Source organism: Grampus griseus (assembly GCF_964374135.1).
Source record: "Grampus griseus genome assembly, chromosome: 19".
Lineage (NCBI taxonomy): Eukaryota > Metazoa > Chordata > Mammalia > Artiodactyla > Delphinidae > Grampus > Grampus griseus.
Window position 1 is genome coordinate 5365821 of NC_139013.1, and position 14095 is coordinate 5379915.

Sequence of the window (14095 nt, forward strand, 5' to 3'; positions counted from 1 at the left end):
CGTCAACCCCCACGTTAACGTTGCCCCTGCGTCTCTCCCTGCAGCCCTCACCATGCAAAGCGCCACGTTCAATCCTGGCCCCGTCCGCCCTTCACTCCTGCCGGCTTCCCTCCAGGCAGCCTCCCCGCCACCTCCACCAAGAAACTGCCCGCAGCACGTGCTGCGTGGAGCACTGGATCCGCCAGCCAACCCGTGAGTTAGGGCCTGCTTTACCCCCTCTGCAGAGAGGGGAGCTGAGGTTGGGAGCGGTGGAATGGCTTAGCCAGGTGTGCCCAGCAGGTTGGTGGCACAGCTGGGTTTCAAACCCAGGTCCTTCCAACTCTTTTCTCTACAACTTTTTAGCCACTGCTTTACACTGCCGTACCACACTCCCTGTACCCCTTGCCCCCGAGGCCGTCCGGGTCTCAGCGTTCTAAAGCCTTCAAGTCTCTCCAACATTTCACCAGTGGAAGCCACTGGTTTGAGGTCATCTGCTCAATGTCACGTGTGCAGATGCCTCCTCCCCATGTGGTGTTCAGAGGCAGATACCCCTGAGCTCCTCAGTCATCAGCTGTGACTGTGGGCAAGTCCCTGCACATCCCCTCAAGCCTCAACTCCCCCAGTGTGAAATGATGAGGGGGTGAGAGTCCCTGCCTCCCTCCCGCCTCCCAGCACCATCACTAGGCCCAAGTGAGAGGATCAGAGATGAAAGAGTTTCACTAGGGACAAAGCACAGCTAACTCTGAGCCTTTACTGGCGATTTTAATTAGTATGAAGTACGAAGTCATAATAAGAATGATGGGAACAGAGGATTTACCATTAACTGGTGATCCAGTCTGTATCAGATATTGTGTCAAGCGCTTTAAGTACATCTTCACAGACAGGAGAGCACAGGAACGGTCTAATCGCTAACACCTCAGCAGCACTTACCACATGCTGAGCACTTCACGTGGGATCTTATTTCATCTTCATATTAGGTTGAACTATTAATGCCCTTCTCACACATGAAGGATCGGAGGCGGGCAGATATGAAGTATCTCGCCCAAGGTCACAGAGCTAGAAAGTGGTAGAGCTAGGATTTGAGCCCAGGTAGTTGGGACCCAAGTCTGTGCTATGAGTCATTAACCAACACTGTCGAGTTTGGAGCCAGCGTGACTTGATAAATATCCCCTCTGGAGCACCTCCTAACTGTAGGACCAAATAAGTTACCTCATCTCTCCACGCCTCGGTTTCCTCATCTATGAAATGGGGGCAGCAGTCTTACCTACCTCAAGGAGTTACTGTGAGATTAACTTGGACAACAATGGTGGTGTACATTTACCGAGCACAGCTCTATGTGAACGAACTCAATCCTCACAAGCAAGGGTTTAGAACACCACCTGGCACATTAGGTATATATATAGTAACTGTAGGCTGTTATTGTTATTATTTAATGTTCACAACGTGCTACATCACATGTCGACTATGCCCATTTTACACATAAGAACCCTATGGAACAGTGAGGTAACTCGCCTAAAGTCACTGGAGCTTCGATTCAAACCTGGCTCTATCTGCCTCCAGAGCGCTTTTCACCAGTCCCTGCCCCAGCCCCAGCACCCGGCACACGGCACTTACAAACAGCTTGTTAAATCCAGAGGGGCTTCTCTTACCTGGCAGGAACCACCCCCGGGAGCCCCCAATTGACCTGGGCCCCAGGAGGACCCGTACCTGTAAGGAAGGGCAGAAGCTCACTGCGGGTCCTTTCAACCCCGAGGGCCAAGGCGATGGTGGACAGCTTCTTGATGCTGTTGAGGCGAAGCTAATGACAGAACAAGAAAAGGAAGGGAGAATGTTAGCAAGTCCAGACTTAAGGGAGTCTGACACCTCTGGACCCAGTCAGCCCCTGGAAGCCTTGCTAAGCACGTGTGGGGTGCTGAGTAATAACTTGGCAAGTCTACCAAGTCACTCTGTGACCCTGGGTCATTAAATTACAATGGCAGCAGCAGCCTCAGCAAAAGCATCCGGCCGGTCTCACTGAGCCAACACCCCTCGTGGCACTTTCGAGGACCACCCTGTCCGACACTGCACCCGCCTCCCCACCGTCCCCACCCTCCTGCTTTTGCCCCCTCCTGCGCTCAGCAAGGCTAACACACTGAGCCTTGGACTCTAACAGCGGTAGCCACGTTCCCAGCTTACTCTGGGCCCAGTCCCAGCCCAAGCACTCACTTGCACTGCCTCATTTAACTCTCACGACAAGCAGAGGGTTACAAGCCCTGCCCCAGAGAAGAGGAAACGGGCTCAGGGAATGAAAGTCCCTTGCAAGGGTCACACAGCTCAGATGGTGTAGAGTGGGATTGTAACCAGGACTGTTGGCTAACAGTGATAACAGAACAAACAATACTATAATGGCGGGCAGCCACCAGAAGCTCGGGGTGACAGGTCTTCTCACAGCCTCTCGAAGGAACCAACACTACTGACACCTTGATCTCAGACTTCTGGCTTCCAGAACTGAGAGAGAACACTCGTGGCTGTTTGAAGCTACCAAAGATGTGATGCTTTGCTGTGGTGACCCTCGGAATCTCACACACTCCGCTGACACACAGCGGGTCCCAGGCTCAGCCTGTTGGTGTTAGGACCGCATTTGATCCTCTCGTCCTCGGGGGCATGACTAGCCACCTCTCCACCACCATGGAGGCGCAGAAAGCTGCCTGAGCGAGCACTGAGACCCAGCCCCAGCTGCTGCCATCTGACTGGGAAACCTCTCTTCCTGTGTCTCCATCCTGACAACAGGGCTGCTCGGCTGCGGCCGGAAGGCAGTGAGCTCATGTGTGTGAGTGGAAGGCGACGCCCTCAAGGGTGAGTAAGCCGCGCCAGGCCAAGCGGGAATCCTCCTCCCGGAAGGAAGGAAAGAATGAGGAGGGACCAGGTCAAGGAGAGCAGCACGGGCTCCCCCAGCCTATTCTTTCCCAGGCCCCACGCAGCTGCGAACAGGTCTGCAAGTGACTGGCGTCCTGCATCCCCTCTGGTTTAAGGGGTTTAAGACTCTCTTTGGGAATCACAATGATGAGAACCTCAAGAAATGCTATGGTGGCCTCACCTCAGCAAAACACACACACCGCACTTTTCATACCACGTCACTGGGTTTTTGGACCACCAGGGCTTGAGGTAGTCCAAGCACTCACCATCCTGGTAGTAAAAGGATCTTCAGATTAAGTACTACAAGGCCTGCATCTTATTTTTAGCCCCAAATTAAATGTATATAAAGACAGACCTACAGAAACAGATAAACGACTCAAGATGGTGAACACGAACACTCACTGAATCTGAGTGGTAAGCACACAGGTGCTCACTGTACCGGTCTAGAGGTGGGCAGACTTTCTGTAAATTGCCAGGAAGTATTTTCAGCTTTGCAGGCCACTCGGTCTCTATCTCAACCACTCAACTGTGTCTCTGTAGCACAAAAACAGCCAAAGACCCAGACAATATGTAAGCAAGTGGGCATGACTGCATTCCAATAAAACTACACCTGCAAGGCTGCGGGGCAGAATCTGGCCCACACACTGTAGTTTTCTGGCCCTTGTACTAGTCCTTTGATGTTCTGTACGTTTGAAATTGTCCTCAAGAGTATATCAGAGTAAGTATTGACTTAGTTGCCTGTTTCTCTGTCACCTCCAAGTTGAATCTCTGTGTTCTTCTCTCAGCTGGGCTACATGGAAAAGCACACGTGGTCCAGGGCACAGGATGCTGGCAGGGGATAATCATAATGACAGTAACAATAGCCGCTAGCATTTACTGATTGCTTACTATGTGCTTGGCGTGGATAATTAATACATTCACTCCTTAGAACTGTGCTCTGAGGTGGGTATTGTTACTAGAATCCTCCCTTTTAAAGGTAAGCACGCTGACGTGCAGAGAAGCTGTCACTTGGTGGAAAGGTGCAGAGCCGTGTGCAGAAGCCAGATGCCCTGACTCTTATTAATCTCAACATCACACTGTCATTTAGGAACGATGCCCAGGGAACCGGCCCAGGAGAATCAGGCCAACTCTTCCATGGTGGACAGCCCCCTTCCTTCCACTGCCGTCTCTGGAGATTCTGCTTTTGGTTTTAAGAATAGCTGCTGGTTTCTTCGGCATAAATGGCACCGTGAACGCTTAAGAAAGGCAGCAACAGGGCGGGCTTTAGATACACTATCTGGGTTCAAGGCTAAGCTGCTTTTCACATTAGCTGTGGGAACTTGGGCCACTCTTTGTACCTTTTTGAGTCTCAATTTTCTCATCTGTGAAATGGGGGACTGTAATAATACCTATCCTTTGTGCTTTGTGAGTACAAAGTGACATGATACTGGAACAGCCTCGCACCAGAGGAAGATGAGTAATGGCAGCTATGGCAACCTTGCTCGGTTGACGGCACCCTGATTTTCGTCCACGTATCAAGGACACATGCAGCAGCTGGCTAGCTGTCCACCGACGTCTCGTTTCCCTTCTCTCACAGTGACAGAGTAATAATTACAAACATTTCCTTGGTACTCACTATGTGCCAGGCAGTGTTCTAGGTGCCAATGTTTTCACTCATTTGATCCTCACAACTCTGAGGTAAACACAGGATCACCCATTTTGGGGCAGAGAAAACAAAACCTCACACAGCTCTCAAGTGGCAAGATTTGAACCCCAGCCACTTGGCTCTGAGCCAATACTATCAATTCGTATTTCTGTTTTCTGGTGTTTTTCAGTTGGGGGGTGCACTATGAACCCCTTAGCAGGTTTTTAAATGATCACAATTTTGAAACAGAGGTGAGCATAAACAGCACTAGAAGTATCTGCAACAGCTGAAATGAGCTCTGAAGATTCATGATGACCACTGGTGACAGAGTCATAGGTTTTGCTAACACTATTTATAATACGCTATAATATACTAGTACGTATAAATGTAATTCATAATAGAAGTTAAATTTGAGTTACGGACTGGTAAAAATAAAGATGTTATTTTTCTCATCCAAATTCTTGGACCTGAATGCCAGATGGGCCCCAGGTTAAGAGCTCCTGCACTGGGCTATACTGCCACTCGTAACCTCTGGTTTTCACCTGTGCACATGAACCCTCGGCAAAGATATTTCTGAATCACCTGTGCATTTGGATATGACCATGAGACTAATGTCTGGCCAGTGGGAATGGTGTGTGTGACTTCCAGAAGTGTCCTTATGGGGAGACGGGGTCATATCCTTCATCCTTCCTTCCTGTTTAGAATGGGGCTATGATGGCTGGGGCTTCAGCAGCCATCTTGGGGTCTTGAGATAACCTGAGAATGGGGAGGGCAGGATGGAGGCCAAACAGAGAACAATGTGTAAGAGTCTGGGACCCTAACACCTAGAGTGCCACACCAGCTTGGATTGCCACCAGACTTTTTGACTGTGAGTCAGAAATAAACTTCAAGCTCATTTAAGTCTCACATATTTATAGAATTTTCCTGTAATTTACAGCCAACCTTAATCCCAACTAACCCAGTCAATGACCTAGTTCTGGAAACAAAGACATAAGGACAAATTGGCCAAGGAGCTTCCAGGAAAGATTTTCCTCTTTGACAAAAGGGAGGAGGACAAGAACCGGCTCCTTGCCCCAGTCGGCCCCTGCTTTCAGTGTGGTTCCACGAGGACGTAAGACAGCAGCTGATGCAGCAATCTCGTGACCACACGAAGCAGGTCAAAAGAACTGCACGCTCTAACCCAATTCTGTGATATCCTTGAGCTGCTGAACTTGTTATATGAGGCAAAAGTGAACCCTTATTTAAATGACTGTTGGTTGAGTTCTCTGGAACGTTCCTGAGAGAGCAGCTATTAAAATCAATAAGAAACCTTCACTGTCCCTTCATCCAGTTGTAGCCGTAAGAGTTCACTGTGCACTGTCCCCAAGCATGTCCCCACCAAGACCTACCACACTGGTCATCTGTGGTTCCATGGCCACGTTTATCACCATGGGCTGGGGATGCCTGCATCCCCAGCAGTCCTCAGGCTAGTACATGAGACATAATAAATAAAATCTCCCTTCCCACCACTACATCCACATAGAAACACTACTCACTTTTTAAAACCCACGTCACGTTCAAGCCATGGAGCTTCCCTGACATGACCACGTACAGTATGAGCCCACAGGTAGTACATATTCCCTCCACAAGCCAGCCCGAAGGCCCTCCTATGGACTACAAGGCCCAACATGACGTGGTCCCTGTCCACGGATCCACTCTCACTTCCCACGCCCTCCTCTTGCTCCCTGGGTTCCTGTCACAGTGGTTCCCTTGACAGTAACTAAAATGCAAACGTATTGTTAGCCCAGGTCTTCACACTTGCTGACTTGCTGCTTCCTCAGCCTGAGACACCCTTCCCCACAGACAGCCCAGGGCCCTCTCACTGCATTCACGCCCCTGCTTAATCCTCACCAATGACTACCCTGGGTAAACCAGCATGCCCCCGTCACTCTCTATACATCTTAACTCATCACTTCCGACATATGCAGCTGATCCTTGAACATGAGGGTTAGGGGTGCCCACCCTCTCCGCAGCTGAAAACCTGAGTATAACTTATAGTGGTCCCTCCGTATCTGAAGCTTCCCATCGGTGGATTCAACCTAGTGTAGATCATGTAGCACTGTAGTATTTACTACTGAAAACAACCCACATAAGTGGACCTGCACAGTTCAAATCCGTGTTGTTCAAGGGTCAACTGTTCTTCTTTGTTCACTGTTTATCCTTCCCCACTAGAATGTGGGCTTCACAAGGGCAGGGACTCTGTCTTCTGTACTCTGTGCCCCAAAATCCCAGGAGAGCGCCTGGCAAAGAGTAAGAGTCCAAAAGATTCTGGAGGAATATGCTCCGAACTGTTACTGTTTGGTAGAGCTCGTGGCTGATAATGAGCAGTGTGGAGGGGTCTGCAACGTGGGTGCTTTAACAGTGACCCTAAGCCCGGGAAAATGCTCAGTGGGCCACACAAGTGCCTCTTCACCTTCTATCAAGTCCTAAACACCGGGACTTCCCTGGTGGCACAGTGGTTAAGAATCCGCCTGCCAATGCAAAGGACACGGGTTCGATCCCTGGTCCGGGAAGATCCCACATGCTGCAGAGCAACTAAGCCTGTGCGCCACAACTACTGAGCCTGCGCTCTAGAGCCCACGCGCCTAGAGCCCGTGCTCTGCAACGAGAAGCCACCGCAATAAGAAGCTCATGCACCACAACAAAGAGTAGCCCCCACTGGCCACAACTAGAGAAAGGCTGCACGCAGCAATGAAGACCCAACAGAGCCAAAAAAAAAAAAAAAAAAAGTCCTAAACATCCTTCCACCTCATTCCATGAAGAATCATGTTTTTAAATGAACATAATGTGTGTGGGTATGTGTGGGTGGATGGGTGTGAAAAGTTCTGCATCACCCAAGACTGAAATGGGCCCCACAATCTCTCTTTCTGGAGCTTTTTTCTTTTTTAAAGTAACGAAGGAGCCAGTACTCTGGCTTCACCAATCAGCTAAGGGTCTCCAGATAAATCCCAGGCACCTCAAAGCTTGAGTTTCCTCACTGTAAGATGGTTATTACAACAATGCCTGCCTCACAGGATTGCTGGGACAATCAAATAAGGAAGACACAGAGACAGAGCCCGGCACGTAGCAAGCACCCAAGTGTTAACCATTATTCTCATCGTTATTTCTCACATATTTGTATTTCTTGAGCAGGGTAAAGAAAAAGGTAAACTGAAACAGAAAAAGTAATCTCACCACGTCCTTGGAAACTGCAGCACAAACAAATACTTCCCTAGCAGTTTGCCTGGTGTTATAATTATTTATGGATGTGCCTGTTCCCCCTTTTGGAAGGTGACTTGCCTCTGGGATGAAGAAGGGACACGACTACTACCAACTGGTGATTCCTGAACCTAGTACTGGGCTGGGCACATCAAAAAGCAAAAATATAAATATTTTTCAAGTTTTTAAAAATGCAGGTCCCCCAGTGAAGGCATGGCAGAGCCTGAAACTTGAACCCATGTTCTTCACCATCACCCTATACCAACTTCTTTTTAAACTCTCAGAGGGCAGCCTTATTCCTAAGTTCTGCTTCAAATCCCCATGTACTCCTTGAAAAGAAGTCGGAGCCTGTGCTGTCATATTTCTAAGATGAGGACACGGGCATGCTGCCACGATGTCTTTGACCATGGTGAATACCTGCTGTCCTTACATTTTATCTCACTTAATCCTCACAACAGCCCTGCCAGGTGTGTCTTCCACCCTTTTCCTCATTTAACAAGAAAATCAAGGCCCAGAAGAGTTGAGTAACTTGTAAAGTGGCCAGTCCAGGATCTGAAACCCTGGAATGCGTCCACCCATGGCACTGCCTCCTCTGGGCCTACACGCTGTGCCCACAGGGGCCCAGCTCGGTGGTGAAGAGTGCTGCCCTGAAATCCAGTGCCCTTGGCTAAGTCCTAGTTTCAGTATTTACTGGGTGGTGTGACAATGACTGAGTAGCCTTATGTAAAAAATGGGAAGAGGGCTTCCCTGGTGACGCAGTGGTTGAGAATCTGCCTGCTAATGCAGGGGACACACGTTCGAGCCCTGGTCTGGGAAGATCCCACATGCCGCGGAGCAACTGGGCCCGTGAGCCACAATTACTGAGCCTGCGCATCTGGAGCCTGTGGTCCGCAACAAGAGAGGCTGCGATAGTGAGAGGCCCGTGCACCGCGATGAAGAGTGGCCCCCGCTTGCCACAACCAGAGAAAGCCCTCGCACAGAAATGAAGACCCAACACAGCCAAAAATACATAAATAAGCCAAGCATTTGAAGCCCTTTAAAAAAAGGGAAGAATTTCAGACTGAAGATTCATAGTCACATTCAGAATCTGATTTAATTTAAACAAGCTAACTGTAAAAGAACATTTCTGGAACAATCAGAGAAATCTGATTATGAACCGACTACTAGATGATACCAAAGAATCACTGTAAAAACTTTGTTAGCTGTGATAACGGCACTGTGGTTATTAAATGTCTGTTGCTTTATAGGTGCATAATGAAACACGTAGGAGAAAATATCTGGGGCCTGGGATTTATTTTTAAAATACTCAGCAAAAAAAAAAAGGGGGGGAGGGGAGAAGGATGAGGGACAGGTGAAAAAATGTGGTAAAACTTTTAAAAAACTGCTGAATCTGGATTTGGTACTATTTTCTCTGTTGTTTGAAATTTGACAATCAAAAAACATTTACTGGAAAGAAAACTAGCACCTCTCTCAGATGTGTTTTGTGAAGACTCAACGAATGCACACAAAACACTTAGCAGGCTGGCATACAGCAGGGTTTCTCAACCTTGGCACCACTGACCCCTGGGCCATCCTCTGCGGTGGGGAAGGGCCTGGGCAGCGTGGGATGTCAGGCAGCATCCCTGGTCTCTCCCCAACTAGCTGCCTGCAGCACTCCCCCCACCAGTCGTGACAACCAAATATATCCTCAGACATCTGTCCCCTGGTAAGAACTGCTGCTCTAGAGTAACCATTAGAAGAATAGCTTTTAAAATGCCTGTAGCACCTCACCTCGGACAATTGAGGCCCTTGTTATTTCACCACCACCACCAGCAGACATTTAATGAAAACTTAAAATACATCAAGCACTGTTCTAAGCATTTTCCACGTACTAACCTATTTAATCCTCGCAACACCCCTCTGAACTGCTAAATTAAAAATTATTCCCATTTTTTTCCTTTTCTTTTTTTTTTTTGCCAAGCCACGCAGCTTGAAGGATGCTGGTTCCCCAAATAGGGACTGAACCCTGGGCCCACAGCAGTGAAAGTGCCGAGTCCCAACCACTGGACCGACAGGGAATTCCCTATTCCCTTTTATAGATGAGCAAACTGAGGCAGAGACAGTATTAATAACATAGAAACCTGGCCTCTCAACCAGTGGACCACATTTTAAGAAACATGGTGCCCCAAACACCCCTGAGATAATGCAATCCAGCCACCGCCTCTTACTGGCTGGGGAGGTGATCTCTTTGCAGCTCACTTTCCCAAGTATAAAACCACAAGCTACCACGATAACTGAACAAGGTCATCACTTACTGAACGCCTTCTCTGAGGCAGTCACTTAACATGCCAATTCCACTGCAACTTCTCAACCAGGTAGATGGTGCTTCCTCATCATTATTCCTTACAGATGAGGAATCTGGACCCCAAAAAGGGGAAGGCACTGGTGCAGGGCACAAAGGGAGCAAACCGGTAGAGCTGGGATTCAAATCTCAGTCATCCTTGACTTCTCCTTCCACATCACTCCCCACGGTGCATCCAATCCATCAGCAAATCTCAACAACCCTGCTTTTCAAGACACCCCCAATCTCACCACTTCCCCCTACCTGCCTGCCAGCGCTGGTCCTGGCTGCTCTGCAATGGCATCCTGGTAAGTCTATCTGCTCCTGCCCAGCCCCTACTCGGCAGTCAGAAGTCAGAACATGTCATTTCTCTACGCAAAGCCTTGAACTGGCTCCCCCACCTCACCAGAGCCTTTGCCCTACTGGTCCACAGGCCTCACCTGATCTAGCCCGGGATTAGTCCTCACCTGCCACCACTTTGCCAGTCACTGTGCTGCAGCTACCACGCTGGCCTTATTCTCTGAACTCACGGAGCACGCTCCCATCTCAGGGAGCCAGCACGCACCTGGCACTCCTTACGTATTTCCTGAATAAATAATTCCCCTTCAGCCTTCAGTGCAATAAAAGTAACAAATAAACAAAAAGAAAAATTAAATTACTTGAAAATGTTTAAAAAAAAAAAGGGCACTTCACCACCATCCTCAGGCTCCTACCACTTTTCCCTCTCAATCTCTACCTTGCAACCCAGCGACTATGGTATGCAGAATAATGGCCTCCCAAAGATGTCCATATCTTGAGCCCTAGAAGCTGTATGTCACTTTACATGGCAACAGGGACTTGGCAGGTGTGATCAAGGTTAAGGACCCTGAGATGGGGGGAGAATCCTGGATTACTCAGGTGGTCCCAATCTCATCACATGGATCCTTAAAATCAGAGACCCTCTCCCGGCTGGTCAGAAGGAGATGTGACTACAGTAGAATGGTCACAGAGACGCAATGCTGCTGGCTTTAGAGATGGACAAAGGGGCCACAAGCCAAGAAATGCAGGCAGCCTCCAGAACCTGGAAAATGGTAAAGACACGGATTCTCCTCTAGAGCCTCCAGAAAGGACTATAATCCCGACAACACTGTGACTTTAGCCCAGCGAGACCTGTGTCAGACTACTGACCTCCATAACTGTAAGATAATAAATTTGTGTTCTTTTAAACCACTACATTTACCTCAGGACTTTCCCATAGAGGGCTTCTCGCAATCTCATCACGATGGACAGTTTGGGTGGAGGCGGTCCTATGCATTGTACTTTTAGCAGAACCCTGACCTCTATCCACTAGACGCCAGTAGCACTTCCCCAGTTGTGACAAGCAAAAATGTCTCCAGATGTTGCCAATGTCCCCTCGTAGGCAAAAATCACCCTGGATTGAGAGCTAGTGCCATTATTTGTCTCCTCTCTCTTCCTGGAAGGCTCTTCCCCATCTTCTTTTGGGAGGTGACTCCTTCTTCTGGTCTTAAACTCTGCATCAGGGTTTTCCCTGACTGACCGTCTTAAAATGAATCTTCCCCACCCCACTCTGTGCTTGCTGGGTACTCTGTCCAGAAAGCCTCAAGGCTCCTTCCCCTGCCCCCTTCAGATCTTTGCTCAGACACCACCTTCTCAGCAAGGCCTTCAATGACCACTCTGAATCCGCATCCTCCACCCGCTTCCTTTATTTTTTCCATAGTACTTATCCCCATCTAACGTAATATGTATTTTCCTTATTGTCTTGTTTATTGTCTTTTACCCCTCACTACAAGGTAAGCTCCACAAGGCCAGATTTTGTCTTTTTCCCTGTTGTATACCTGTGCCTAGAACAGTGCCCAACACAGAGCAGAGGCCCAATAATTTCTACTGACTCAGTATCACAACATCCTGCTGTTTCCTGTCCACCAACGTCTCATATGTGTGAACAATGTACTTGGTTCCGATTCACATCTGTCTCTTGCATAACAACTGGCATCACCATCAATCACACCCTCAGCACCACAGCTGATATGTGGCAGGTGTCTATTGAACCAACGAATTCCTACAACAGCCCTAGGAGTTAGACAATCACCTCTATTTGAGAGAAGAAGAAACCGAGGCTTGGAGAGATGAACTTGCCCATGTCAATCAGCAAGAAGTGGAAGAGCCAGGAGCTCACCCTCTGCCTGTCTGACTACTGAACTAGCGTCACAGCGCCGGGACCTCAGAGGCTGGGGGCTGGGCCAGTGCAACCCGCTCAATTTTATAAACGGGGAAATTGAGGCCCAGATGCGAACTCTTCAGTCACCACTCCCCATAACTACAGCTAGCCTTTATTGGACCCTTACAACAGACCAGGCGCCATTCTACGTGACTCGTATTATTAACTCGTTCAGTCCCTCACAACCACCCAATGAGACCGGGACTATTATTAGAGCAGTTTACGGAAAACAGAGGCCCAGATCCGTGAGGTAATCGGCACAAGGTCACTCGGCGGGTGAGAGGCGGGGCTGGGATGGGCAAACCCTAGAACCCTACCTCTTCTCAATCCCTCGCCGGCTGGCCTCTGGGCCCTGAGCCCCCTCCCCCCTCCCCAGAAATGTTAGCCCGTTTAGTACACTGCCCACCCCCCATGCAATGGGAGGCTCCCGGAAGGGGGGCGACTTTCCACCTCGTAATTTGCTGCTGAATTTAGCTAGTTGCTCCCTTGGGGATGGGCTTCCGCCTCCCTCTCCCCTTCGGGGTCTACACCACAAGTGGAGGCGGGTGGGAGAGCAGGAATTAGAAAGTCAGCTTTCACATCTCAGTCCCCATTTGGAGGGTATACCCCACAGCGCTGAGCCCCTACAGGGAGAAAACCTACCCGGGTCCCCATCAACCAGGCGGCCCCTCCCCAACTCGGAGCAAGTCACGCGCCCACCCCATCCCCAAGGGGCCATTCAAGGGCCGCCGCCAATCACCGAGCCCTCCCCTCGCCTCTCCCCGACCCAGTCGTCCAAGCCCCTGCTGGGCCGCGGCCCCCAAGGCCCGGGACCCTCCAAGCTTGCCCTCGCCCCCGCGCGCCGCTGGGCCGACACCCAATCCCAGGCGCCGTCTCACTGAGTCCGGGGACCGAGAGAGATAAGAGTGGAACGCTGATTGGCCGCCGCCCCCTTCCGCCACTCTCGGCGAACACTGAACCCTCTCCGCGAGGGACGCCCGTGCTCCCAGGTCCCCCTTCCCGTCTTCCTCAAGTTCCCCGTTGTCTCCGGACCTGAACATCCTCGTTGCGGAGCTCGTCTATGAGCACCGCGATGGGGTAGAGCGAGTCGTCGCCGTCGGCCGCCGCCATCTTGGCTCCGTCCTGTTCCTGTCAGACTGCGGCCAGCGCCTTACTAAAACGGGGCTAGGCAGGGGCTGGGCTGTGAGGAGGAAAAGAGGGCGTGGGGACGCCCGAGCCACTTTACAGGGGCTGCCCCACAGTTATTGCCCAATGACCGGGCCAAGCCTGCGTTTCTTTGGTCCGAACAAATGAAGTCCCGCCTACCGCCTATTTGCCATTGGCCGAAGGGACATTAAGTTTGCCAGAGCCTCGAAGAGGGGGAGGAGAAAACGGAAGTACGTAGTATCTTAGCGACAAAGATTGTGCCCGCCTACGTCGCCGCTAACAACGTCCTAGACGAGCAGTTGTTTCTAGCCAATGAGGGGCAGGATTGGGAGGTGGCGAAGCCCGTTCTCCGAGTCCCGGAGAAAGCTTCTGCTAGTGCGTCGCTAGGAGTGCTTGACGTCATGGTCGGGGGGGAACCAGAACAGTCTGCAGGTTTCGGCTTGGGAGGCAGTGGCCCCCTCCGGTTGGCAGGCGGACTCCCAGAGCCTTTGTGCGGGAGGAGGAGTGAGTCTTTCATTTCTGCCTTACTATGCCGAGGCCCAGAGAAGGGTGGCGACTTGCCTTACTCTCTGGACAAAACTCACGCCCCTCAGGTTGGTATGTGGATCTGCTTACCGAACGCACGTCTCCCACCTCCCCTTTTTACTCTTCAGCGGTTCTGGAAAATTAGCTACCT

At 50.3% G+C, this 14095-nt stretch overlaps 1 protein-coding gene across 1 annotated transcript in view; it reads right to left on the minus strand.

The window, feature by feature from the left end:
- The window catches only part of PPP2R1A (protein phosphatase 2 scaffold subunit Aalpha), a 32963-nt gene extending 19515 nt beyond the window's left edge, over nt 1-13448 (minus strand). The window contains exons 1-2 of the mRNA XM_082677600.1: nt 13306-13448; nt 1687-1777 (exon numbers count right to left, since the gene is read on the minus strand). Coding sequence (XP_082533726.1) covers nt 1687-1777; nt 13306-13383 — 169 coding nt within the window. The 5' untranslated portion in view covers nt 13384-13448. The remainder of the gene's footprint in view (nt 1-1686; nt 1778-13305) is intronic.
- Nucleotides 13449-14095: the final 647 nt, after the last annotated feature.